Source organism: Protopterus annectens, chromosome 2.part1 (genome assembly GCF_019279795.1).
Source record: "Protopterus annectens isolate FY-2018-M chromosome 2.part1, PAN1.0, whole genome shotgun sequence".
NCBI classification, from domain to species: domain Eukaryota; kingdom Metazoa; phylum Chordata; order Ceratodontiformes; family Protopteridae; genus Protopterus; species Protopterus annectens.
The window spans coordinates 566,715,828-566,743,508 of record NC_056729.1 but is presented as its reverse complement, the minus strand read 5'-3'; the positions used below and the strand labels follow the sequence as shown (position 1 = coordinate 566,743,508).

Genomic DNA, 27,681 nt, shown 5'->3' with positions numbered 1-27,681 from the left:
CTTAAGTGATCATATGTTAACTTGCATTATAAGACAAAAGAATGACATCCCCAATACCCCTACTTATAAAATCTCTCGAACCAACAAACATTTTAACCCTGTATTATTCCAAAATGAACTTATTGCCTGTAACTGTTACCCCACTAAAAACACTCTCTTGAGCAGGCTGTCAAATATTTCAACTCTAAATTCTTAACAATCCTTGATAAGCATGCTCCTAAACGTTCTATCAGAATGAAATCCAAACCTGCCCCTGGCTTTCAAAAGAAACTAGACAACTCATATTGCTTAGGAATAAATCTTGGACCAAGTGGAGAGCATCCAAAAATATCTCAGAGCGACAAACATTTAGACAGCTAAGGAATACTACTAAAGCCATATTGATTGACAAAAAAAAAACTATTATTGTAAACTACAGCAATCTCACCATAACAACCCACAAACATTCAGGTCTAGCGTTAATAGACTCTTTCACCCAAGGCACTCCAGCACACCATCCCCTCTAGGGGCTGACACCACCTTCCTCCAAACTGCCAATACCTTCAATACCTTCTTTACAGACAGCATACAATCTCTAGCCTGTCAACTGTCCACAAACTCTAATCCACAAACTTCTTTACTTAATACTTTCCCAACATTCCAAATACAACCCATCGCTACCTCAAACATCCAAAAACTTGTACATAAACGTAAGCCATGTACACCCTCTGCAGACCAAATACCATCTGAATACCTGCAAAAAGCAGCTACAGCAGTTGCTTATCCTGTATCCATCCTTATAAAAGAAACCATAAATGAAGGAACAATCCCAGATATCTGGAAAATCTCCCACATTATCCCTCTACATAAAGGTGGAAACTCCAATGAGTATTCCAACTACAGGCCTATAGCCCTCATCACCCTTAGCTAAAGTTATGGAAAAATGTATTCACCATCAAGTAATTAACCACCTAACCCAACATAATATACTAGCTAACTGACAACATGGCTTCAGGCCATTTCACAGTACCACCACAGACCTCCCATCTTTCGCAGACTATCAAAAACGGTAACATCCTCTCATCAGCACTCTATTGATCTGTCAAAAGCATTTGACATGGTCAACCACCCACTACTCCTAAAAACTCTTGAATCCCTAGCTCGACACCAAGGCTGTTCTCTGGTATTAAGTCCTACCTTAACAATAGGCAACAAGCAGTCATTTGGGAGAACAAACTTTCTTCCCACCTGCCAGTCTCCCATGGAGTCCCTCAGGGTTCCATTATTGGTCCACTTCTATTCTCAGTATTCCTCAACAACCTTTACTTAGCAATCCCTCAAGCTACCTGCATAAAATATGCAAATGATTCCACGCTCATGTTCTGTCAACTCCACATCTGAACTACAGTTCCTAACAGACAGTATTCAACTCAGTCGAGACATGGTTTCTAAACTGTTGCCTCCTTTTGAATGCCAAAAAAAAAACAAGCTCTTCCTCTTCACACCTAAAAGTAAGCCCCCCCCATCAATTTCTCAATCAAATCAAATAATGGCACCATTATAACCCCAGACTCTACCACCAAACTATTAGGAGTCTTAATTGACAATAACCTTACATTTGACAATCAAATAAATAACACAATAAAAACCGTAAATAGAAAATTTGGGCTCCCTATATAGAATAAAACCCTTCTTAACACCAACAGCCAGAACTACAATTGCCCACTCCCATCTAATCTCCGCTCTTCTTTACACTTCACCCATATATACCAACCTGAAGAAAAATAATCTCACTAAACTAACTCCTATACTAACATTGCCAGGTTTATCATTGGGAACCGATTTAGAACTCACCACTGTCTGAACCTAAAGCAGCTAGATTGGCTTGAACTAAACACATCCTGATGTTTTCCCAACTTACCATTGTTCATAGGATATTCTACCAACCTAACACCAATACTTTCTAACCTTATTACCACCTATGCAAACCTCAATTTCTTATGCTCTTCCACTAAACTACTAGGTAGTCATTAGCAAGTCTAATAACTTGGCAGGTGACTCCTTGTTTTCTAATACTGCTGGAAAATACTGGAACATGGTGCCATCAGATCTAACAGTACTTCCCTCCTTCCCACTCTAAGCAAAGGCTGAAGCAACAACTTAAAACTCACGGGTTATACCCTTGCTGTTACCCTGACTAATTGTCTGCATTCTCTTTTGCCAGTTTTCTCTATCCTGCCTTCCCTTACCTTTTTATCACTACTTACCACTGGGTAGTGGTAACTGTCTGAAATTATTGCTGCAAATAGGAGATGAATTAAACTGTGAACATATTGTCAACTACCTCACATATCTTAACTGAAAGAGTATCTTGTTTCTTTTCAAAGTTTTTGTTTCATAATTTGCATATTTCTCTTCAGCTAAGGCTCTCTATTTTTAACTAATTTTATGTAAATAATTTCTTTTGAATATGGTATTTGCTTAAATAGTATGACTAACTACTGCTCTCTCATTTTATTTTGTCTTACATTTTTTTCTTACAATTGTGCATTAACTTTCAACTGTCACTGTGGAGCTTTGCTCCTCAGGCCTCTGCTGAAAATGGAAATATATCCAGTTGGACTAGCCCAGTTAACAAATGTAAAATAAATAAAATAAAAATGTATTATGCGGAGGCAGAGAAACCGCTATCAGACATCCATTCTTACATACAGATGGTCCTAGATCCAACTCCAAATTTCAAGAAGGAAATTGATTTTTTTCTAGACAGAGACGTTGAGGAAGGCATAATTTGTCAAAAAAACTTGTAAACAACTTAAGGTTTCTGATCTCCTACCAAAATATCTCTATCTGTTGCCCAAGATACACTAACATTCTACTAATCCTCTGAGACTACCAGTAGTATATCCGGCAGGGGTTCTTTAACAGAACCTTTATCAGCTTTCTTAACTGAATATTTACAACCTCTACTTAGGTCTAGAATCAAAGATACTACACAAATTCTCAATATCATCCAAGACACACAATTAGAACCAAGTTGGTATCTGTGTACACTAGATATCACCTTATTGTACATCAGCATTCCACATTAGGCAGGACTGGAGGCTATTACATTCTGGCTTGATAGATCGGATCTTTACACTCCTGGCTTTAACACACTATTAGTTTGACAAAACATGTGTTGTCCAAAAATGTCTTACTTTCATGGGAGGTGTCATTGTCAGGTTCAAGGTACGGCGATGGGAGCATCCTTTCCTCCCATCTATGCAGACCTTTTTATGCGATATCTAGAGAGGAACAGCTCATATACGATAACCATAATTTATTCTTGGACCAGACAGATATTTGAAGACGCTATCTGGACGTTTGTTGGATGGTGTGGCAGAGTGATGAGCTTTATGCCAAGGAATTTATAGAATACTTCAATAAAAACAAATAGGGTATCCAATTTACACTAAATATTGAATACCAACATATAACTTTCTTGGATGTGTCTATTACAGACATCACACATTGGTAAGACAGGTTTATAGAAAATTTCCACAATACAACACCCTATTACATGCTTCCAACCATCACCCATGCACCATCATCCGGAATTTTCCCAAATCTCAATATCTACGTATCAAATGTATATGTTCCTCTGAGCAAACTCACAGGCCCTGGCAATATGATCTTACTCAAAGACTTCTCAATAGAGGTTACCGGATAGATTCTTTGAATCAGGCACAGAGTTTTGCTGATCAACAAGACAGAAGTCAGTGATTACAATATAGGGACCAAACCGCTTCCAACAAATATATCTCAACCCATTAGGCTAGTTGGATGTAACACCAATTGGTTTAGGGACATTATCAATAATCACTGGGATAGTTTGTTGGCTCATGAAAAACTAGGCTATTTTCTTACACCTCGTTGTTTATTTTCCTATCGCAGAAGCAGAACCATCAACTCACATCTTACCCATTATAATAATCATACTGAGCCCATAACAATTACCTTGTTTGGAGACATTATCAGGCTATATAGCCTGTCGTCATTGCAGTGCTTGTACACAAAGTCAAAACAAAGGAATTCACAAGCAAAAATACATCAAGAGTCTGACATAAGATGTTTTGGGAACTGCAGTAGTGACTAGGTAATCTATTTAGCTACCTGTTTTTGCTCTGCGTTCTACATAGGGCAAACATCAAGACCTTTTAGATTCAGAATCAGTGAACATAAAGTCCTCGGTCGGCCGAATTCCAAAGTCTAGGTCCGACGACTGTGGTCGTCGCTTCTATCCTGACGTCAGTGCGGCAGGGGTATAAAAGAGCCAGCCGATGCCATCTTCTTCAGTTTTTCTTGCCCCAGATGTCAGGTGCCCCCAGAAGGAAGGCAAAACATAAACTTACGTAATCATGCAATATAGAATAATCAAAAAACAGTAGTTTGCAAGCAAATACACCATAAAAGAATACCCCAAATAGGTTGTATGAGAAGGTGTCTGCCATAAGGCCTGTCCTAAGAGGGGATGGAGGGAGGGAAACCTGGACTGCAGCTGTATGAGCACTCTAACATCTACATTTATGGTAGGTACAAAACTGCACTATGTTCATCGTGCACACAGTTGCAGTCATAACAGCTGGGTAGAATCCCAAAGCTAAGTAGGGGTGGCAGGTACTAAGTGGAACTAGGAGGAGCAAGGATGCCCTGCAAGACAGCTGTGGCAAAACACCCACTAGATTTAGAGTAAAGTGGAAGGTGATAGTGTTTGGAGAAAGTGTGCACTGAAATCCAAGTAGCTGCTTCCAAAATGTCCTTGGTAGGAACCCCCCTGAGGAAAGCTGCAGAGGTAGCTGTGGCCCTTGTGGAGTGGGATCTGATGCCTGAAGGCACAGCTTTTCCATGAAATGAGTAACAAAAGCGTATGCAGTGGGCTATCCAATTTGAGATCGTCTGTTTGGAGATCGCCTTTCCTTGAGCACCTGTAGCATAGGACACAGAGTTGCTCGGATTTCCTGAATGGCTTTGTCCTGTCCAAATAACAAAGTTGTCTATGAATGTCCTAGGAATGCAGTAGTCTTTCCCCTTTGTTTTGTGGGTTAGGGTAAAAGGTAGGTAAGTGGATAGTCTGATTAAAGGCTACACTGGATACTACCTTTGGCATAAAGGTAGGGTTGGTTCATAAGGAAACTCTGTCCTGATGGAAAATGATGAAAGGTTGCACAGCCATGAGGGCCTGTAGTTCCGAAACCCTGCATGCTGAGGTGATAGCCAGAAGGAAGGCTGTTTTCCATGACAAATATATTAGTTCTGTTGAAGCAGCTGGCTCAAAAGGAGGAAGGGTCAGTTTTTCCAATATGAAGCTGAGGTCCCAAGCAGGGACTGGTGGTTTCCTTGGGGGTTATATATTCTTAGCCCCTCTGAGGAACTGTCTTAAGAGAGGATGAGAGAATAAGGGAGGATCTGTGTTGTATTGTTCAGAAATGGCTGAAGCATGGATTTTGATGGAGAAGGAAAGTCCACTGTTTAACATCTCAGCTAGGTACTGTAATATTTGAGGTAAATTACCCAAGGATTCAGGCCCTTTTTCTGATTCCAGGCACAAAAGTTTCCATTTGGCGGAGCAGGCTTTTCTAGTAGAAGGTCTTCTGGCCTCCAAGATGACATCCTGCACCTCCTTGGAAAGGAGGGTCTGTTGGGAAATCAAGGATTCTCCATGCGGCTAGATTTAGGGTTTTGAGCTGGCTGTGAAGAGTTTTGAAGTTGTGCTGGGACAACAGAAGAGGCACTAGAGGTAGGATCCATGGTGGGGAATGAGTCAGGCTCTTCAGGAGTGGATACCAGTGTTGTCTTGGCCAGTCTGGAGCAATGAGAATCATTTTCGGCCTCTCTGGTTTTTAATAGAACTTTGGGCAGCAGAGGGAGAGGCGGAAAGGCATAGACTGTCAATGTTGTCCAACTGAAAGAAAGTGCGTCCACTTTCCAGGCCTGTGGATGATAGGTCCTTGAGCAAAATTTTTTCAGTTGGTAATTTCTGTGGGAAGCAAAGAGATCCAGGTCTGGCTGTCCCCATGCCTGAGTTATCTTTTCGAAAATTTGAGGATGCAACTTCCATTCATGTGGATCTGTCATATTTCTGCTTAGGTTGTCTGCCAGTGTGTTTTCCTGCCTGAAGTTGGATTTGCAATTCCAGAGCTGTGTTCCAAAGGGTCATGGCTAGTCTGCACAGGGGGTATGAATGAGTTCCCCCCTGTTTATGTACCACATCACTGTGGTGTTGTCTGTCCTTATCAATAGTTGGCCTAGATGCAGTAGGTCTTTGAAGGCCATAATAGCATTTTGCATTGCTAGCATTTATGTGCTTCTCTTTTTGGGACCATTTTCCCTGAATGCACTGATCTGTCATGTGTGCCCCCCAGGCGTACTCCGAGGCGTCTGTTGTGATGATTTGATTTGCTTGAGGTATGCAGAAAGGGAGACCTATGTTTCTTTGGCATGCTTGAGCCCACCAGAGAAATTCCTTTTGAAGACATGGAATGAGTGGTATAATTGTTTCCAAACTGTGGCTGTGTTGAGACCATAAGTTTTTTAGGTACCATTGAAGTTTCCTCATATGCAACTTTGCACATGGGATCAGCAGGATGCAAGATGCCATGAATCCCAGAGCCTGCAGCACTTTCCTTGCAGTCAGCCTGGTGAAGGTTGCCATTTTGCTGAAGTATTGAGATAGTTGCCCTTGCTTGTCTGGCATGAGGTAGGCCATCTGGGTGTTTGTATTCAAGCTGGCACCCAGGAAAATTATTGTTTGAGAGGGTAATAGTTTTGATTTCTTTTTATTGACTGTGTATCCCAGAAAGTTCAGTTTTATTACAAACGCCAGGTGTTTCAGAAGTATGTCCTTGCTGTCTGCTTGGATCAGGCAGTCGTCCAGATATGGATATATTTGTATTCCTTGAAGTCTGCAGAAGGCAATTACTGATGCCAGGCATTTCGTAAACACTCTGGGCGCAGCAGATAAGCCAAAGGGCAATGCAGAGAATTGATAATGGGTTGAACCTGCAAGAAATCTGAGGTATCTTCTGCAATCGTGTCTGATAGGGACATGCAGGTATGCCTCCTTGAGGGTCCAATGTTACAAGCCAAGACTCCTTGCCCAGCATGGGAAGAAGCTGCTGTAATGCGAGCATCTTGAATTTTGGTACCTGTAAATATGTGTTTAGGATGGATAGGTCTAAAATAGGTCTCCAATCTTTGTCTTTCCTTGGTACAAGGAATAGTCTGGAATAAAACCCTTGACCTTGTTCTTTTGCAGGCACCTCTAATAGCTTTCATGTCCTTGAGAGCTGAAATTTGTTTTTGTGCCTCTGCCCTTTGATTTTGTGGCAAGTTTGGCATACCTCTTATTTTTGGAAGGGTGTGAAAGTGGAATATGTAGCCTCCGTCTATAATGTCCAGGATCCATTTGTCTTTTGTGACAATATGCCAATTTTTTGAGAATGCCAATTTTCTGCCTAAAGGTGCTGCCATTAAAGCTTTGCTTGGCAGGTGAAGGGGAAAGTCATTGTGTCTGCTTTCTGAATGACTGATCTATCTTCTCCACTTCTTGGGGTTGGTGCTTGCCATTGTCTGGCTCTGAATGATCCTTGAGATTGCCCTCTACCCCTCGGGCGCCTGTATCTGCCTCTGAGGTCTGTCCGTGGCTGGAAAGGACCAATGTTTTGTAGGCCAGTTTCTGCTGAAACATGGAGGTTGTACCTGCAGGAAATCTTTCACCGTTTGCATTGATCTCGCCTTGTCCTCCATTTTCTTTAGTACCTCCTCAGCTAACACCAAACAATACATCTTTTTGAAGAGGTGCATCTAGTAATTTAGCTTTGACATGATCTGGTAAGGCTTGCTCTGAGCCAAGCATGTCTACATATGACAGACCCTGTAACAGCAGCTCTACATGAGGCCTCTAAAGCATCAAAACCACACTGCAAGTTATGTTTACCCACTTGCTCTGCACTATGCAACAAATCCTGCAACTCTTAAATCTGGTTGCTCAGGTTGTGTCATTTTGCTTTTCAACTGAGATAACAAAAACTGTTGATACTTTAACATATGGAACTGAAAGTTTAATGCCCTCATGGTTAAAGTTGCAGAGGTATACACCTTTTTCCCCCGCCTTTCTAAAGCTCTGGAATCTCTCTCTGAAGGTAATGGGTTTTTAGCAGTAGAGGCCTTAATTCCCTTGGGACCCTGTGAAAGTTTCTGGGTCAGCAGTATGGCTTTTGTATAGGAACTGGTGTGAATCAGGAACCCGGTAATACCAGTCTGGTTTAACAGGAGCTGGAGGTAAAGAATCTGGGTTGAGGCTGGCTTCTGTGTACACATCATCTAATATATCTAAGACAGGAGGGATAGCCAGAGGCCTATGCTGGGGGAGCAAGAGAAAATCCCAGAGCCTTTTCTTGGAATCTGAGTAATCTTAGCCTTCCCAGTGAAAGTGTTCCCTCAAAGTATGTAGGGTTTCCCCAAAAGAGTAGTCCTCAGGGGGGGAGACAGAGGGAATAGACTCCTCTGCATCAGTCTTCAAAAGGAGAATATGTATATTCCTGGTCCTCAGAATGTTCAGATGTAATAGAGGCTTGATCTGAGGAAGGGTAGTCTCTTCCTCTAATCTGGGCCTTTTGTCCGCGGGGGAATTGAGACCCCCTGATAAGAGTAATCAAATCCTCAGCCATTTTGAGCATCTGTTTTTTAGGCATGGGGCCTTGACAGGGGGTCTGTGGTCCTTGTTTTTTTAGTTTTCATGGCTGCTTTAGATATTGTGAAAGCCTTAATAGAGAAGGAGGAAGGCCTGAACACACCTCGAGAAATGGGAGGCCTGTCTAAACTCTGAGTTTCCCTGCCAAGAGTGGCGTCGGTATCTGTAGTTGGAATAGGGGCAGAGGAGCCAGCGACCTCGGGCACAGAAGACACTGGTAATGAATTGTCATCGGTACTCAGGGGCTGCGTTGGCGCCTCACTGAGAACCGGTAGTCTGCCTTAGTGTGGTGTCGGAAGTCGCGGACCTCGTATGTCAGTCCTTATCTTTGTGTCTTTTACTCAAAACTGGAGTCTGAGTATCCGACGACATAATATAATTAAATTTACCTAAATAGTGATGGGCGAAATCCCCCCGATGCTTAATAGTGCGTTTGTTGAATCTAGCACAAAAACGGTAGACCGAGACGTCGTGGTCTAGGCCTAAGCAAGGAATACAGAAAGAGTAAATCCTTATGCGGTATTCGCTTCCCACATGAAATGCAATTATTAACTTTGACTGACATCGGTCTGAGGCAAGAAAAGTTTCCCCAACGGGGTACTTAGCTTTCAAGAAGACTTCGGCTGAAATATTATCGTAAATCTCAAGAGCTGGCCGACCGGCACTTGCGAAATGCTTCTGCTTCGGGCACCGTGCGGCAAGAAAGACTGAAGAAGATGGCGTCGGCTGGCTCTTTTATACCCCTGCCGCACTGACGTCCGGGAAGAAGTGACTACCACCGACGCCGGACCTAGACTTTGGAATTCGGCCGACCGAGGACCCGCCTGACGGCAGGATAACCCATCTGTTATGACTGCAGCTGTATGCACGATTAACATCTGCAAAGTTCAAATTTACTAGAATTGATGGAATTCAATGCAATAAAACATTTAAATCAGGATGGCACTATTTTAAACCAAAAAGTCAGGATGGATTATTAGGCTAGGTGCATTACTCAGTCCTGGCCTGAATGAGTTAAGCTAATTTGCTTGCAACCAATTAATGGAATGTAATTAAGTTTGTCTTTATACCTATAAAAATATCTAGACCTGTCTCTATACACTAATGCATTGAAGAAGTGTATTACTCAGCCGAAACCGGTTTGCTGCTAATGGATTTTTGGGTTTGCCATAATAAAAATATTTAAAATATTTACTTTCAAACTTCGCCTGGTGCTGGATTTCTATTCTTTTTGACTTTACATTTATGGTTTAATCCATGCACCTAGTCTCCCCTGCGTGTATTTGGCTGGGTCTACAATTAGGTGTAATCCCATGGAGAAGGCCATCAGCCAGAGGTTCATGGCTACCCTGCACAGAGGGCAAGATGGGGTTCCTCCCAGTTTGTTGATATACCACATTACTGTGGTATTGTCTGTTTTGATAAGGAGAACCCCTGGCCTAAGATGGAGTTTGACGGATGTCAGAGCCTTTTGTATTGCAATTATTTTCTTCTGATTGATGTGTAAGGAAAGGTGCTGGGTATCCCAAAGACCTTGGGTGCACCTGCCTGCTAGGTGAGCACCCCAAGCAATATATGAGGCGTTGGTGGTGATGGTCTGGCCAGTAGGGAAGACCCTTGTTTTTGGCACAGGCCCCTGCCCACCAGAGAAACTCTACCCTTATATAGGGGATCAGAGAGAGACAGGTCTTTAAAAGCAGAGTGCGCTAACACCAAAGGTTCTCTGGATACCACTGAAGTTTCCTCATGTGAAGCCTGGCCAGAGGAATTAAGGATGCAAGATGCCATGTACCCCAAAGGCTTGCAGGAACTTCCTCGCAGTGAGGTATCTTCTGGAAGCCAGCTGGGTAAAGTAGAGAGGCAGGAAGCTCTGCTTTTTTGGGGATAAGGAAGGCCATTTGGAATGCTGTGTTCAGCAGTGCTCCCAAAAAATGATCTTCCTGGAGGGTGTTAGCTTTCATTTCTTGTTGATGGCGAACCCTAGGGAAGTTAGGGAGGGTTTAGACAAAGTCCGGGAGCACTTTTTCTTTGCACTCTGCCTGAATGAGGCAGTTGTCCAGATAAGGGTAAATCTGTATATTTCTCTGTCTGCAAAATGCTATGGCTGGGGCTAAGCATTTCGTGAATACTCTGGGTGGAGTAGATAAGCCGAAGTGTAGCGCACAGAACCAAAACTGTTGTGTGCCTGCTTTGAAGCACAAGAATTTCTTGCAGGATTCCCTTATGGGGATGTGGAGGCAGGCATCTTTTAGGTCTAGGGTCACTAGCCAGGCATTTTTTTGTCAGCATAGGCAGCAGTTGCTACAAAGTTAGCATTTTGAATTTGAGGACCACCAGGGAGGTGTTCAGAATGGATAGATCCAGGATTAGGGCACCAAGTGCCCTCTTTTCAGGGAACAAGGAATTGTCTGGAATAAAAGCCTTTGCCCGTTTGATCTGAGGGGACAGATTCAAATGCCCCCTAGGATACAAGAGTTTGGGCCAGTTTCAATGCCTCTGCCCACTGATTTGGAGACGTCTGGGTACCCTCTTGGAATTGGGAGCTCGTTGAAAGAGAATTTGCATCCCTAAAAAATTATCTTTAACACTCATTGGTCCTTTGTTACAGAAAGCCAATTTTCTTTGCAGAGGGACAGCCTTCTTCCTAGCTTTTGGTGAGTGCAAAGATGGCAGAGGGGGGAGAGGGAGTCAGACTTTTTGCCATAGAAGGGTGGCTTAGAACTCCCTGCCTTTGGGGTGGAAGTGGTCCACTGTTTGGTTCTCTGCTGCCCCTGGGATAGGGGCCTGGGTGGTCTGTCCTTGCAGGGCTTACCTTGGCCCTGTCTGCTAGGTCCAGGGAAGGACCAGTGCTTACAGGGGAAGTTCCTGCTGAACCTGGGAGGCTGAACCTGAAAAAAATATTGTACTGTTTGCATAGATTTTGCTTTGTCTTCATCTTTTTAAGCACATCATCTGCTTTTGCTCCAAACAAGCAGTCCTTTACCCAGTGGTGCATCAATTAGTTTAGACCGGACATGAAGAGGGAGAGATTGTTCCTTCAACTATGCAAGTCTCCTAATGACAGATCCTGACACTGCTACCCTACTTGAGATTTCTAGGGAAACATATCTACAGTGTAATAAGTATTTGTCCATTTGACAAGTAGAGTGCAGCAAGTCTGCTAACTCTCTTGAAATGGCAGTCAGGAAAGGTTGAATTTTTTTGTTTTAATAGTTCTAAAGTGTGTTGTTGATATTTTAACATATGGAACTGACAGCGGAGTGCTCCGATAGCTAAGGCTGCAGAGGTGTATACTTTTTTACTCCATCTGTCTAGAGCTCTGGAATCCTTGTCAGAAGGAATAGGATTCTTAGAACTAGTTTTAGCTCCTTTAGGTCTCTGTGCAATGACCTCTGGGTCTGCGGCAGGATTTCTGCATAGGTATATGTGACAATCCGGTACTCTAATACCCGTCAAGCATACTGGGAAGCAGGTGGGAGGGCATCGGGGCCTAAGCTGGATTCATGGAAAACATCATCCACCACTTCTAAAACAGGGGGGATGGACAGAGGTCTGTGCTGGGGCAGGTCCAGAAACTCTCTAAGTCTTTTCTTAGACTGGGGGAAGTCCTGAGATTCCCACTGAAAATGTTCCCCGAGGGTGTGAAGGGTTTCCTCCCAAAGGAAAGGTCTTCTGGCAGGGAGGCAGAACAAATGGATTCCTCTGCACCTAAATCCTCATAAGCAGAGGTTGTTGTTCATAGGTTCATAGGTTTCATAGGTTCATAGGTTCATACTAGGTTATCTGCCGTAGGGCATTTATAAGCCTAGCCAGAGTGTGTGTGGCTTTCACCACCCCTTAGGATGAGAATACTATACCCATTAGTTTGCTGTGCCTCTGTCCAGCAGTGATACAGAGATGATTCCCGGGGTAAACCTACGATCTCCCATCCACTCGTCAAGATTTCTCTTGAACAGAGTCAGTGAGGGGCTCTGCCTCACATGGACTGGGATTCTGTTCCATAGTGTAGGGAGTCTCTGGGTGATGAATCTGTCCCTCCAGCACGTCCTATTTATATCCGTGTTGAGGTTTAAGTCTCTTGCTCTCGTGGCTCTGGTGGATTTGGATTTTTTGAGGTGGAGCATGTCCATTAATTCCGGGTTGGACATGGCCTTGTATGTCAGGCACAGATCACCTCTGAGCAGATGGTATGCGACTGAATAGAGCTTGAGTTTCTTCAGTCGGGCATCGTATGACATATGCTTGAGCCCCTTTATCCTTTTGGTGAGGAACTTTTGGGGTCTTTCCAACTGCTGCAGGTGTCTGGTAAGGTACACTCCGAATGGGGCGTTGTACTCAATCATTGGTCTGATAAGTGAAGAGTACAGGGGTACAATGACCTCTCCTGATCTGGATGTGAATCCCTTCATGATCAGATGGGCAATGTAGAAGGTCTTCCTAACCACTTTGGCAATGTGAGTGTCAAAAGAGAGGTTACTGTCAACTTGGGTCCCCAGGTCCCTGATAACTTCTTCCGTGTTTAATGGATTACCACCTATGTGGTAATTAGGGGTTACCTTGTTTTTCCTAAAGGGTATGACTATACATTTTTTGGCATTTAGCTTAAGGCCATGGCTCTGGCACCAGTTATCCATTTCTATGAGACCTCTCTGGAGGATGTCTGTGTCTGATGGAGTGTCAATTATGGTGCCCAGTTTGCAGTCATCTGCAAATTTTGTCAGCCACAATCCCCCTATGTTTGCCTGAACTTCAGAAAAATAAATGCCTAACAAGAGGGGGCCCAGGACTGAGCCCTGTGGGACACCGCTCGTGACCGGCTTAGAGTCTGACATGGCACCAGCAACTCTAACCCTGTGTGTTCTGTCCTTGAGCCAAGTTTGCAACCCATCTTGTGACATATGGGTTTACATCTAAGCTGGTGAGTTTTTCTATGATGCCCGAGTGAGGTATTGTGTCGAACGCTTTTGCTAGGTCAAGGTAGGCTGTGTGAACTGCCTTACCCTCATCAATGGCCTTAGTGGCTGTTTCGAAAAAGTCGACCAAGTTCAAGAGGCAGGATCTGCCCTTGACAAAGCCAAATTGGGTAGGATCCAGTGTCTGTAGGTCCCCAATGTCTTTATGAGTTCCATTATGATCCTCTCCATAGCTTTGCAGACAAGTCTCGTCAAGCTTATGGAGCGGTAATTTCCAGGGTCCGTAGAAGCACCGCCTTTGTGGAGTGGGACCACAGTTGCCTTACGCCATTCTTTGGATACGTATCCTGTAGTAAGGCTAAGATTAAACAGCAGCCTTATGTGTGGGTTTAGTTCCTCATTGAGTTAGTGTAGCACACAGCCGGGGACACCGTCCGGTCCCATTGATGCTGTGTTTTTTTGCTTTAGAGAGAGCAGCTCTCACCTGGGCATCTGAGATGTTTGGGAGGCTAGACTCTGGTGGGATAGATATTTCTCCTTTTGGGGGGGAGGGATGGGAGAAATTTGCACTGAACCTGTCTGCCAGTATGTTGGCAATGTCTGTGGGTTCAGTGATTTTTTTATCATTTTGGACTAATTCTGAGCATATCTGGGAGTTTCCACCCAGGTTTCTAACATAGCTAAAGAAGGCTTTATGATTGTCTTTTGTGTCATTAGCGATTTTTCTCTCAAAGTTGGCCTTGGATGATTTTATGAGTGATCGTAGTTTTTTGCTAGTATTGATCAGAGATGCCTTCCCTTTTAGGGATTTTGCTCTGTCATGTAGTAGCTTTCTCCTCTTGTTGTAGAGTTTGTTTATGGCTGGGGTCCACCAGACCGGGCGCCTGCCTTTGGTGGAAAGGGTCTTGACTTTATTAGGGATTGCTTGATCCATACATTCCTGGAGGTGCTCGTAGAAGGCATTTGTAAGGGTTTCAGCAGCGTGGGTTGTGGTTTCCACTGGCTCGGGGGCCTTGAAGGATACCACTCTGGTCTTAAGAAGTGTGAAGTTTGCTTTTGAGAAGTTCTTCACTGTGGTCTTTTTTGCTGGGGGTGGGGTGGGATGTGGATCTCCAGTGAGATTAATTTATGGTCTGATCTCACCAATGAGGGATATACTTCCGGTGTGGAGCATTTTGTCCCCATGTTTGTGATGATCAGGTCTAGTATATTTTCTCCTCTTGTGGGAATGGTGACTAGTTGTTCCATAGCATTTGAGTTTATGAACTCAAGGAACCTTTGGGCTAGGGTGTTGGGGCTTGAGTAATGTTCCCAGTCTATGTTTGGGTAGTTGAAGTCACCCAATACGATGGTGTTTGGAGAGACATTCATACTCTCCAGTGTCTTCAGGAAGGCTGTGTGGGTTTCCTGAGTTTGAGAAGGTGGTCTGTAGCATGTTACAAACTGTAGGGCAGTTTTACACCTATGGTTAATTGCACCTGGATGGTCTCCGATGCTTCGTGCGTTGCCACTAACCTAGAGGTGTGGGTATCCTTTATGAATATGGATACTCCCCCTCCTTTTGTGGTTCGGTCCGGGTTTTGGGGCCGGAACGCATGATATGAGGTATAACCTGATAGTGCTGGGGTGCTCTCAGGGGCCTTGAACCAGGTTTCAGTCACAGCACAGACATCGATGTTCTCCATACTGAGGAGGGCTTCGAGGGCGTGCATTTTGAGGTTTAGACTTCTGGCATTGAGCAATATTACCCTTAGTTTTTCTCCATTTTTGTTTTCTAGGGCGGTAGGCTTATCATTTGAGCCTTGCCTAAAAAGGCACTATGGGGGTGGCAAGAGCCTTTGCCAATATCCGGAAGCCCAGGGGTGACAGGTGCAAGCCGTCCCTTGCGAAGCAGCGTGGCTTGTCAAGCATGTCATCCCAGGCAGACAGACATTGGATCCCCTTAGAATGACACCAGTAATTAAGCCAATTATTAAAGCTGATCATTTTGTCTCTGTATTGTGGCATCATTCTTGGTGAGGGTAGGATACTGCTCAGGGTCATACTGGCCTGGGCTACATAATCTCTTCAAAATCTGAATAGTCAGATTCCTTAGAACCCTGTTCTGTCGTAATTTCTGGAGAAGGGTGACTTTTCCTTTTAGAAGGTGTTGACTGACTACCCCTGATAAGGGAGACTAGATCCTCTGCCATTTTACGCATTTGTGCTTGGGGTGGTGGAGCAGGAAGAAGATGGTGGCTAGAGGCAGATTTTCTTGGAGTGGCCTGGCTTCCGGTCTGAGAGATGGTAGTTGGAGAAGACGTCTTTTTTTGTCAAGATTCGGTAGTGCGAGAGGCCTCCTCAGAAGCTGGTGCCCTGCGTCGCTGCTCTAGACTGCACAGACTGCCAAGGGCTCGAAGACAAATATTTCTGTGGCATCGGACTCTGAAAGGGTTTCGGTAGAGGGCTGCGTAGATATCGAATTGGGCATCAGGGGCTGCAAAACAGCCTCAGTGAATTCTGGAGAAATGACGACCTGCTTAGCGGTAGAGTCATTGGAAGGCTTGGCCTTCTGCTATCTGTATCTATCTCTTCGTTTTTTCGTAATGTCCACGGATTGCTGTCTGATGGACACCATTTCGGAATCTGAAGACGAAAATACCCATCTACAATAAGAGCGCTACGGCGGATGGTTCTCGCGTTGAGGGCACAGAACCAGCAACGGGAGACATCGTGGTCTGGGTCTAAATAAGTGACGCAGTATGAATGGAAGTCTTGGTACGGGATCTGCTTTTCAAAGGAGACAATTATCTTTTTCAGACGTCGGTTAGTGCAAGAAAAAATTACAGCTGAAATTCAAACTCTGGTAGCAACTGACCGGCACACTTACGAACTGCTTCTGCTACGGGCTTCACGGCAAGAAAAACTATGCAATGGCATCGTCTGCCTTGCTTTATAGCACTGACTACCTGAAGTCAGACTACAGGTGACAGCAGCCAATGCAGAAAAACACTAACACTGGTATTCGGGCTGGCGGCTACCACAGCAGGGATAACCCACAGGTGATGTTACAACAGTGAAACACGAAGAACTTCAACAGTTCTTTAGGAACTACTGTAACTTTCTCATGTGCGGCTTTGCCAATGGGATCATTAGAATGCCAAAAAGCCATGCTCTTCAAGTACAATGTCACCGCCAATGCCCTTGGGAAGATGAGGTGTACTAGTATTGTACAGTAAACATTTTAAATGTTGGTACTATCAAACTCTAATCTGGAAAGGTCCAGGATGGGTCTCCAGGTACCTTCCTTACTAGGGAATTAAGAGAAGGAATAAAATCCTGTGCCTGCATATCCAGGAGGCAGTTTTTTTCCTTACTGTTTTGGAATGAAAGGAATGCCGAAAACTAGTTACGTTTGCCAAAATTGAGGGAATAACCTGTCTTTATGATCTGCAGAACATTTCTGTCGAGTTATTTTCCTACTGAGTCCTCATACTGGGTTGGGAATACTGGGTGTAATCACAGATGCTCTCTGAGGAGCAGGGTTCTTGAGTGCCCTAGGTCTGGAAAACTGCTGGGTTTGACACTTCCTTTGGCATCTGGTCCTTCTTTCCCCCTCATTTTTTCTGACTTTAGTGGAAAGGGCCAGGACTTGTTAATCTGGCAGGAGGACACAAGAAACCCCATGACAGATTTCAAGTGTTTCCCTTTTTCATCCAGTCTCACTTTCTGCTCAGGGTCCAAAGAGAAATTCTTTATCCAAGGGTCCAAAATCCATATTTATCAATATTCAAGAGTTCCATTATTACCTGGTCTGAAGCATACCACGAGTTAAGGACTCCATAGCAGCCACCCTGCATGAAGCATCCAATGCTTCATAGCTATTTTTGAGTTGGTATCCAGATACCTGGAGGGCTATCACTTTGGAGGCCCTTAACTGTACCCCCTTCTGCCTTGGATTTACTTTTACTTACAGTCTCAAGGTATCAAAGCACATGAACTGGCAGTTCAGATCTCTCATATTGACCGTGGCTGAAGTGCAAATTTTCTTGCAAACTAAGCAACCTACCCTCCCTATCATTTGACAAAAGATGCTTGCCCACTAACTCCTATGAAGGATTCTGAAGACTACTGTACAAGACCCATCACTGTGATTTTACAGAGATGCTTGTTCAGAGGTTAGGCTAACTGCCCTTGTCTGCTATTTTAAGCCTAGCCAATTATCCTATTTTTAAGACTCAGTCCTTGCGCCTTCTGTCCATAAGGTAAATGCCTCAACCACTAACCCAACCTCCAATCGCTAAAGCACAAGCAGAGACCTTGGAATTTGAATCCATGACACCTGGTTTACAAGGCCAGTGCTGCAAGCACTGAGCTACAAGGTCACAAAAATCCACTGAAACTGCCTGACTGGGAATTGAATCTGTGCAGTGATGCTGCTGACAGTGCCACATCCCAACCACTACACCAGGGATTTAAGCACTTTATATTGATCAGGCTTCTTGGGGGCGGGAAGGAGTTGGGCTACAAGGATGAGTCACCAATCATTTCAGACATGGACTAAAGGGATTGCCAATGGTCTACAGATAGGTAGGCAGGCAGTTTCAAAAGCTTTCTACAGTGGGCTGGGGCCTTAGAAAATTCCCTAGACTCCCAAATGAAGGCTTCCTCCATTCTACAAAGGTCGTTACCAAAAGATAAATACTCAAGGGGTGAGACTGAGGACTGAGTGTCTAAGTCAGATTCAGAAGTTCGAAAAGGAAGGTGGTTTACAATGTATGCAAATCTCTTCTCAATCTGTGCCTCAGAGGAACCTGAATCTCCCGGGGGGGGGGGGTCTTTATTTCCAGGGAGTTTCCTGCCAACAGCTCCTTTTGCAGGGTGGGCTGCCCGAACTTCATGACATCTGAAAAGTCCTGTACCTACCTGACCAAGTCCTGTAAACAGACCTGTGTGGAAAAGGTAGGGGACTGATAGCATTGGCTAGGGCAAACCTATCGATGTTTCACTAGGAGGTACATAGCTTAGAAGACAAGGCCTCTGGTCACAGGCTGAGTCCCGCACCCAGAATCCAGTTTCCTGGTAATGCCACCCTTAAAGTCACTAAAGGGATACCACCCACACTCACCAATATTCTGGTGCAGGAAGCCATGGCCTGCTCAGTGGCTTCAGACAACCTCAGTCTTTGGTGCAGACATGTGGGAAGTATGCCAGAGTCATGTTAACTTCTGGAACAATCGACAATCTTAAGTCTAAGAGGACAGTCTGACACTTTCAGCCTCCCCAGCAGCCTTTTTAGGCACTAACCCCTTTTTTAGGGATAACAGCCAAGGAAATGGAGGCCAGCATAGCATGTGAAGGCCCAGCCCTTTCTGAATCCAAGTGCTGCTGGATTCGGCCCAGCACCTAATAGTCTTACTTCTGAACTCAGCACAGAATGGGCAGGCTGTTAAGAACGTGTTGAGGACCTAAACAAAAACAGCAATAAGAATGTAAGTCTTTCTGGGGGATTTGTTTCCCCACACAAAAGGCTATCAACCTTTCTGAACATTAATTATAAGCAAAAAAAAAAAAGGAAAGTCCCCAACAGGGTACTTATCCGAGATGCTCTGGTCATTCAAGCTGACCAACTGAACACTACAAACAGACTTGTGCATGACACTATATAACAAAAAAAAAATGAAGACAGGGACAGCCGATGTAGCTCTTACACCCATGACATCCTGATGTCAGACGGCTGAGGACATCTGTCAGTTGGAGGATGTTTAAAGGCTTTGGTTTTCTGGACAGTCAATTGCTTCTACACAGCCACAAGACTCCATACCACAACACTGACAATGGACATTTCAATTAGAAAGAATTACACATCATAACCACTAAATTTTTTTTTGTTTTTGAAGTTTAATGTTTTAGACAGAATTGGTGTTCACTAGCAAAGATGCTGTAAAAACTTTTCTAAGCTAAGAAAGCTTCAGACTGCAACACACAAAATTCAGTCTAGAAAACAATTCTCTTTGTATATGAAGAACCCTTCACAAAGCAATCACTAAGTGGCAAAGACTACAATAAAATCTTCCTACAATAAAATATGCATGCACAGTCCTAAACAAGCTCTAAAAGTAATGATCCTGTCAACAGCGCCAAATGAAAATTTTACTTTACTGTTATCAGTTAAACAGTAATTTATAAATCTTACCTTCTAAACTGAAAGAATCTACAAAAAACTTTATCGCCTTGATCTCTGTATTTTCGATAGTTAAGCAAACGACATTCTCTGCACTTATGCAAATGTGGTGCAATATTGTTACACGAGTCATCCTGCACAAATGCCTCACCACTCCTCAATAATTTTGCTAGTATCTGGTCATCATTTAACACTGAGCGGGCAGCATTACCTTCAAAACAAAAGCACAAACGGTATTAGCTTACAGATATAAAAAAAATGTAACTTGCAATTTCTCACCATGACAATCCACTTAGTTGCATAAAAAAGTTAAGTCTTACCATATCGGTCCATCTGTGTTGATAGTCATTCATTCATGATTGATGGGTATCAGTTCCTTCCTCTGAACAGAGTTGGCTGTTGGAATAAGCTCACGCCAGCAAAAAACTCAACCTAAGCTTACCCATAGTACCCCTCTCTATCACCTCAGATCAAGTTTGCCATAAGAAAGCGAGCAGAGGATTTGTCTGAGCAAATTCTCTACCACGAGGCTAGGACCAAATCCAAACTTCCATTAGTCTTTCGGAGGAAGTCAGAGGGTGGGATGTCATCAATGAACGAAGATAAACACAGGCAAAACGTTAAGGTAAGAACATCACTTTTTATCTGATGTTTGTCTTCACTCATTCATGACTGATGGGAGTCCCTAGCTACTTTATGTCCTGGGAGGCCTTATGGAAGGATACTCCTGAGCACCACTGAGCAAAAGGATGCTCATCCCCTTGGAGACCAAATCCAATTTGTAATGAGTGATAAAAGTATGAGGAGTAGCCCATGTGGCTGCTGCACAAATGTCATCCATGGAGGCTCCTGAATAGAGAGCAACAGATGTTGCAGCTAATTTGGTTGTGTGCGCTTTGACTTGGTTAGGAAGATCATTGTTCTGTTGGTAGGCAAAGGAAAATTTCTCAGCCATTTAGCTAGGGTTACTTTAAAAAACGGTTTTCCAAATTTTGGTCTTGAAAAGGCCAAGAATATTTGGTTACGTTGTCATAGCGATTTAGTCCTGTCCAAGTATAATTGTCTATGGACATCCAAATAAATGCAGACAATATTCTCCTTTATTGGAAAAATTGGGGAAGAAACTGGCAGATAAACTGCCTGATTGTCGAACCCAAAATAACTTTGGGTAAGGAGGAGGGGTTAGTCTGAAGTGATCCTCTCTTTATGGAAAACCATGCAAAGTCATTTTATGCATAAAGCTTATAGTTCAGATACTCAAATTGCTGAGGTAATTGTTACCAAGAATAGAGATTTCCAAGACAAAAACTTCATATCGCAAGTAGCAGCTGGTTCAACTGGAGAATGAGTCAAGGTTTGTAGAACTAGTGTGAAATTCCAAGGTTCAATTGGTTCCTTGAAGGGTGGTCTAATATGTGTAACGCATTTCAAAAAGATCTTACAGAGATGGTGAAATATCAAAGAGGAGTCCTGGAAGCCATTGTGGAAGTTTGAGATAGCCGCCAGGTGTACTCTAATAGTGGAAGCTGCCACGCCTGAATGAAGGAAATTCGCTAAACAGTCCAGTACAGAACTTATCGAAGCCAAAACAGGCTCTAACCCTTTTTCTCAAGACCAAACTATGAATCTTTTCCATTTACTGAGATAAACATTCCTGGTGGATAGCTTATGGGAAGCCAGAAGGATGTTTTGTACAGGGGAGGATGGATTACTCTCTGACTGGCAATTACTGGAAGTGGAGGAACCAAGCTGTCAGCTTGAGACTCAAAATATTTGGATGGAGCAACCTTTGCGGGTGTGACAGTAAATCTGGAGTTGGATCCAGAATCCACAGTCGGTGGACTAGATGAGGCCAAAGGAAGGGAAACCAAACTTGCTGGAGCCAATAGGGTGCAATGAGGATCACTCTGCTTCTCAACTGAAGAGCTTTCATTAGGAATTGCGGGATGAGGAAGAGGAGGAAAAGCATAGAGAAGTCCTATGGACCAATCATGTATTAGAGCATCCCTCGGGGGCTCCCCCGAGGGGGGATTAGGACAAAGTAGCTGCTGCATTTGTGGGGGACGCGAATAAATCACAGCAAGGCTGGCCTCAGCGGTTGAAGATCTTCGTCGCTATGACAGGATTGCGGGACCACTCGTGAAGCAGGAGAATGCATCTGCTCAGCTTGTCCACAATCACGTTGGAATCACTGGGAAAATACATTGCTATCAGAAAGCAGTTGGAAGATACCGCCCATTGCCAAACTCTCATGGCTTCTCGAGAACGGGTAGGATTTGGTTCTCCCATTTGTTGATGTACCAGACTACGGACATGTCTGACTGGATAGCAATTGTCCCTGCAGGGAGGACAGATTGGAATGCTTGTAACGTCATAAGCACTGCCTCAATTCTACAACACTGACATGCAGGTTGACCTCCACTGAGGACCAAGTGCCTTGGACCGTCTTTCCCTGGAAATGCTCCCCCCACCCTATCAGGGATCCGTCCGTGGTCACTATGGCCTTTGGCTGAGAGGGTAAGAAGGGACTACTCCATAGGTGCTTTTCTGGCTTCATCCACCAATTTAAGACTTGTTTGTATCAATTTGTTATGTAGATCAGAAAGGACATAGGATGAGTTAAAGAGGACCATTGTGATGCTAGGAGCCACTGTAGAAGTCTCGTGTGTAGTCTTGCTAGGACAATAGTAATTGTTGCTGCCACTGACACTAGTAGTTGGACTGCATGAGCTATACATTGTCGTGAGAGAGTACCCACTCAGAGTTGAGATCTTAGTCTCTGAAGCCTGTGAAGCAGGAGGGTGACCAGACAAGACCAAGTGTTGAAAGTTGCTCCTATGAATTCTAGATTTTGAGTTGGTACCAATTTGGACTTTTCTTCATTTATTGAGATCCCTAGGAATCTTGCTAGATGCAGGCTGTAGTGCATGGCTGTAAGCAGCAGATGCTTGGTAGGGGAGGTAAGGAGCAAATTGTCTAAATACAGAAACACCCGGAACCCTTGCCGCCTCAAGTGAGCCGTTACCACTGCCATACATTTGGTGAACACTCTGGGGAATGTAGAGAGACCAAAAGGGCAGTGCTCAAAATTGGTAGTGATTGGTTCCCAGCTGGAAGTAGAAGAATCTCCTAGAGATTTTGTCCATTTTTATATGACACGCATCCTGGGCATCTATCGAGCACATCTAATAGTCTTTCTCCAGGAATGGGAGGATAGATGAACCATGACCATCTGGAATTTTTGTGTCTGACAAACTTGTTCAGGATGCTGAGGTCCAAAATTGCCCTCAAGTCACATGTCTTTTTTTGGCACTAAAAAGAAAGTAAAATCCGGATTCTATCTGGTCTGGTTGAATTATTTGGATGACTCTTCAGAAGCAGCTTATGAATTTCCCGTGGCGCTGCATCCCGTAGAATGGGTGGAATGTTGGGAATTTGCATTCATGGCCTCGGGTAAAGGTCGAAAGGGATGTGATTACCTCTGGTAATTATCGACTGCACCAAAGAATCTCGTTATTGATTGCCAAGCAAGGTGGTGCAGAGAAAAATGTCCACCCAACTGCTTCCAGAGGAAAGCAATCGGGCTGCTCTTCAGGAGCGCTGAAAGGGCTGTCCAAAGAATCTCTGGATCCCTGATTACGCAGACCCCCTCTGCCTCAGGAGGACAAGTTTCCCCCTCCGCCCCGGAGGGAAAACGTGCCACTTGTCGCAGAAAGGACCCTGGGATTTTTTTTTTACATTTTTCCACTCCCCTGATTCCTAGGACTATTGGGAAGTGGAAAAACGCATGCCCACGGCAGACCCTTTTTTCACACCTGGCTAATGTGTATTTTACTTTTGAGCCAAAAAGGGAGGAAGAGTCAATGGGAGCACTGCCAAAGGAAGACTTAAAAGGGTCCTGAAAGTCACATAAGCGCATCCAGGCGTGACGTCTCATGACAATGCCTGAACTCGCTGCACTTGCCACCCCTTCAGTAGTATGAGATATCAAACACATGGATGAATTAAATATGTATTCCAGGATGGCAAGCTCTGAAGCAACTGTCATGTACCTAAATCAGATACTGCTCCTGCTAGGGTTCCTGAGTTCCATAATCAGATCTCTCTAGAGACTGGTAAAGTGTGCCAAGAAATTGAAGAACAGAATGGCAAAGGTCGTTCAATGGGTCATAGGTAGGTAGTAGGCTATCGGCCCTGGGGCCTATACAAGCCCAGCCAAAAAGGTACCCTGGCTTTTGCCACCCAAAAAAATTATTTCCCTATGCCACTGTCGAGCAGAGCCACAGAAGTGATTCCTGGGGTGAATTTCCCATTTCCCATCCAATCAAGATTTTTCTTAAAGAGTGCTAATGAGGAGCCTTGTTTGATATAGATGGTTAGTTTATTCCAAAGTATGGGAAGTCTCTGGGACAGGAATCTATCCCTCCGGCATGTTCAGTTTATTGTGGTGACAAGGTTTAGGCCCCTAGAGGGTGTAGCTCGCAGGGATTGGGATTTCTTTAAGTGGAGCATGTCCAACAGCTCTGGGTTTGACATAGCTCTGTATGTTAGGAAGAGATCACCTCTGAGTAGGTGATATACGATGGAGTAAAGCTAGAGTTTTGAGACCGTCTGCGTAGGGCATCTGTTTGAGGCCAGTAATCCACTTTGTGAGGTATTTCTGCGGTCTTTCCAGTTGTTGTAGATGTCTTGTGAGGTACATACCAAAAGGGGTGGTGTACTCTAATGGGTCTAATGAGTGATGAGTAGAGGGGAACAATGACCTCTCTTTTCTGGATGAGAAACCTTTTGTGATTAGGTGTGCCACGTAGAAGGACTTCCTGGCTACTGTGGCAATGTGATAATCTAAGGAGAGACTACTGTCCACCTGTGTCCCAAGGTCTCATCACTTTCGATGTTAAATATACTACCGCCTATGTTGTAGTTCATGGGTACAGAGTTTTACCAAAGGGGATGACAATGCACTTTTTGGCACTGAGCTTGAGGCCATGGCTTTGACACCAGGCATCTGTCTCAATGAGGCCCTTTTGTAGGATGTCAACATCATTGGGAGTTTCTATTATGGCTCCTAGTTTGCAGTCATCTGCGAACTTCGTTAGCCACAGACCTTCTGTGTTAGCCTGTACTTCAGAGAAGCAGATACCAAACAGGAGAGGACCCTAATGAAGCATACACCCACTTCCCTACTCTGTCCATCATCTGAGACTTCCTGTGTAGAGGATGGACAGCAGGACTATACTCGGAGAGTTCTTTCTAGTGGCTGCCACCACCACAGCATTTACTGCTCAGCCTTTGGACCAATGAGGGTGATCCACTGGAGGGGACAGACGTTTGCCTGGTCTCCGGGCAACAGGCTCAACTGAGTCATGACTCTTCCAGGTGCACTGCATGATAACCTGGACTAGATCTGCAGGCGGGGTCACTCAGGAAGTACAGAGTACAGCACGAAAAGCCTGCAAGAATACAGACTCCTCACAAGAAGGGTTTGAGAGCTTCCAGTCTCCCTGCTGCTTGAAGATTTCTAGTATGCCCCCAAAGGGGATATCCTCAGGGGTGACAGTGGGGGACCTCTTCCCCTCATCATAGTCTATCTTCGGTAAGGGATTCTTTAGGGGAATCCATGTGCTTCCTCTTGCATTATCTCTTGCAGGGTGTTTCCTCAGTGGGGGCATCTGAAGAGGACTACTAAGAGAGGGTGCCCTGTGGTAGGGTATCTTAAGTTTCCCATGCTCGAAGTCCCAGGATAGTGGACTGCGTCAGCTGCAGTTCAGGAGAAATGTATATGTGGCACTCTGGTGTCGAAGGAACCAGCTGCGACCCTGCTGAGGCAAGTGCCCTCTCCATCACCTGGAAAGCACACCTGCCCAGAAAGGGATGGGAGCCCGGAACAAAGAAAAACAACCTCAGGGTCACACTCCGCTCGAGTCAAACCCCATGGAAGGCGCCGCGAGAGGACTCAGTGCAGTCAAAACAATCCGAACAGTAGTAGATGGTGCCGTACAAGGGGTCACGCTGCCAACAGACCAGTTATAATCCAGAGGATGGATCAGCTTCAATTGAGTCAAGGACTATAGGGTAGGCTCTGGAGCCATGTTAAGATCTGCCAATGAAACCAAAGAAGCTGGAACTGTGATAGGCATTGGCATAGAGGAATCCAATACCTGCAAGGAGGTTGAAGGAGGAATACATGGAGGTCTGTGGAGAAAATTCCTCTGCTCCGGGTGAGAGAGGATTTAGTAGTTGGAATTCCTCTGACCACCAGGAGCTAATCCAAGAGTCTCACTACGTTGAGTTCCGAAAGGCTCCTGGTGGAGCAACTTAATATTCCAGGAGAATATGGCTGTTCAAGAAATGAGCTCAATTGTTGTCCAAAAAAGGGATCTATGATGGGGAAAACCAGGTCCGAGGTAAGGTTTCACCCTTCAGCACCATATGGTCAAAGGACCAGTAGGCTGCGCTTGAGGGGGCAGTGACCTGAATTGGGGAGACTTTTTGGTGCAGAGAAAGGCATTAGTACATCAGCAGCGGTTGGTACCGTAGGTGCTGAAGGCATGGTCGGATTCCGCAGCAGAGGACGGCACCGTAGATAGAATTTGAGGCTCCAGTGCTGAGATGGGTGCAGAAGTCAATTTTGGATGTTTTGGTTCCGTGGGGGACTTAATAGGTTTAGGCTCACTGGTATGAGAAGAGAAAGGTACAGATAGACTCCTCATATTCCTTTTTAGGAGGGGTTGAGAACTCCACCTCAGATAAAACATCTGAGAAAGGCGTTTTCAAAAGACCTTTCAATATTAATTAGCTCTTTCGAAGTCAATGTGTGGGCACTAAAGCCCTTGCATAGGTCGTCACATGGGGGTTGAACTTTCAAGTGAAAAACAAAAACACAATAAATGCAGGACAAATGTCCGTTAGTATTCAGCATTTTCCTGCCACACATCACATTGTTTACAATCTGTGGACCCTTATATCAGCCATTATCAAGAATGGTCTACAATTCAAGTACCAAATCAAAACAGCAATGAGGAAAAGGACCGAACAATAGGTTCATAGGTTCATAGGCTAGTACTAGGCTAACTGCCCTTGCAAGCAATTTTAAGCCTAGCCAGTTATCCCCTGAGAGATTCAAACCCTGTACCTTGTGTTTGTAAGGCAAACACCTTAACCATTAAGCCATCCTCCCAACCCTGATAGATGAAACACAGGCCCACACACACAGTCAAGACTTTTTTTTTTTGCCAACAATGGCAATAAAGAATACCCAACAGATAAAGGGAAGGAAAAAAGAGAAAGGGGGGGGGAGATACCAGCAATGGTATTAAAAATTACCACAGAGATAAGGGAGAGGCCTGTACCTCCAATGGTACGAAGAAATACCAAAATTTGGTAAGGAATCAGGAAAAGAATCACTCAGGCTAAGCAAACTATCAACTACTACTAGTAATATAAAAAGGGAAAAATCTCAAAGGTAGAGAAATATTAAAGTTGGAATAGAAAATCTAAACCACTTGGCTTGAGAGCTGGCCTGACGCATCTTGAAACAACGTGCAAACTAGATCTGGTGTCAGAGGGCCACTATGGGTAAGCTTAGCTCGAGAATATTTTGGCTGGCATGAGCTTGTTATAACAGCTAACTCTATTTCAAAGATAGAACAGATACCCATCAGTCATGAATGAATGAAGATTAACATCAGATGCATACCTATCCCCCAGAGTGCCCTACTTCACTCCCTTGCCATCAGTGAGCACCCTTCTAAGGGCTTGGCATTAAATTAATGAAAAAGTCACCCTTCTTGGCAGGTGCTTAAGTGGGTTAAACCTTAAACATTGCAAGCAGGACGGGGCAAAAAGGCAGATCACAAGCAAATTACAGTTGTGTACACTTACCAGAAATG

General features: G+C 44.3%; 1 protein-coding gene across 1 annotated transcript in view; it reads right to left on the bottom strand.

Annotated features, from left to right (window-relative positions):
- Window positions 1–27,681, bottom strand: part of KDM3A (lysine demethylase 3A) — a 2,231,127-nt gene that overhangs the window by 1,460,501 nt on the left and 742,945 nt on the right. The window contains exon 13 of the mRNA XM_044063465.1: window positions 19,802–20,000. Within this exon, the coding sequence (XP_043919400.1) occupies window positions 19,802–20,000 (199 nt within the window). The remainder of the gene's footprint in view (window positions 1–19,801; window positions 20,001–27,681) is intronic.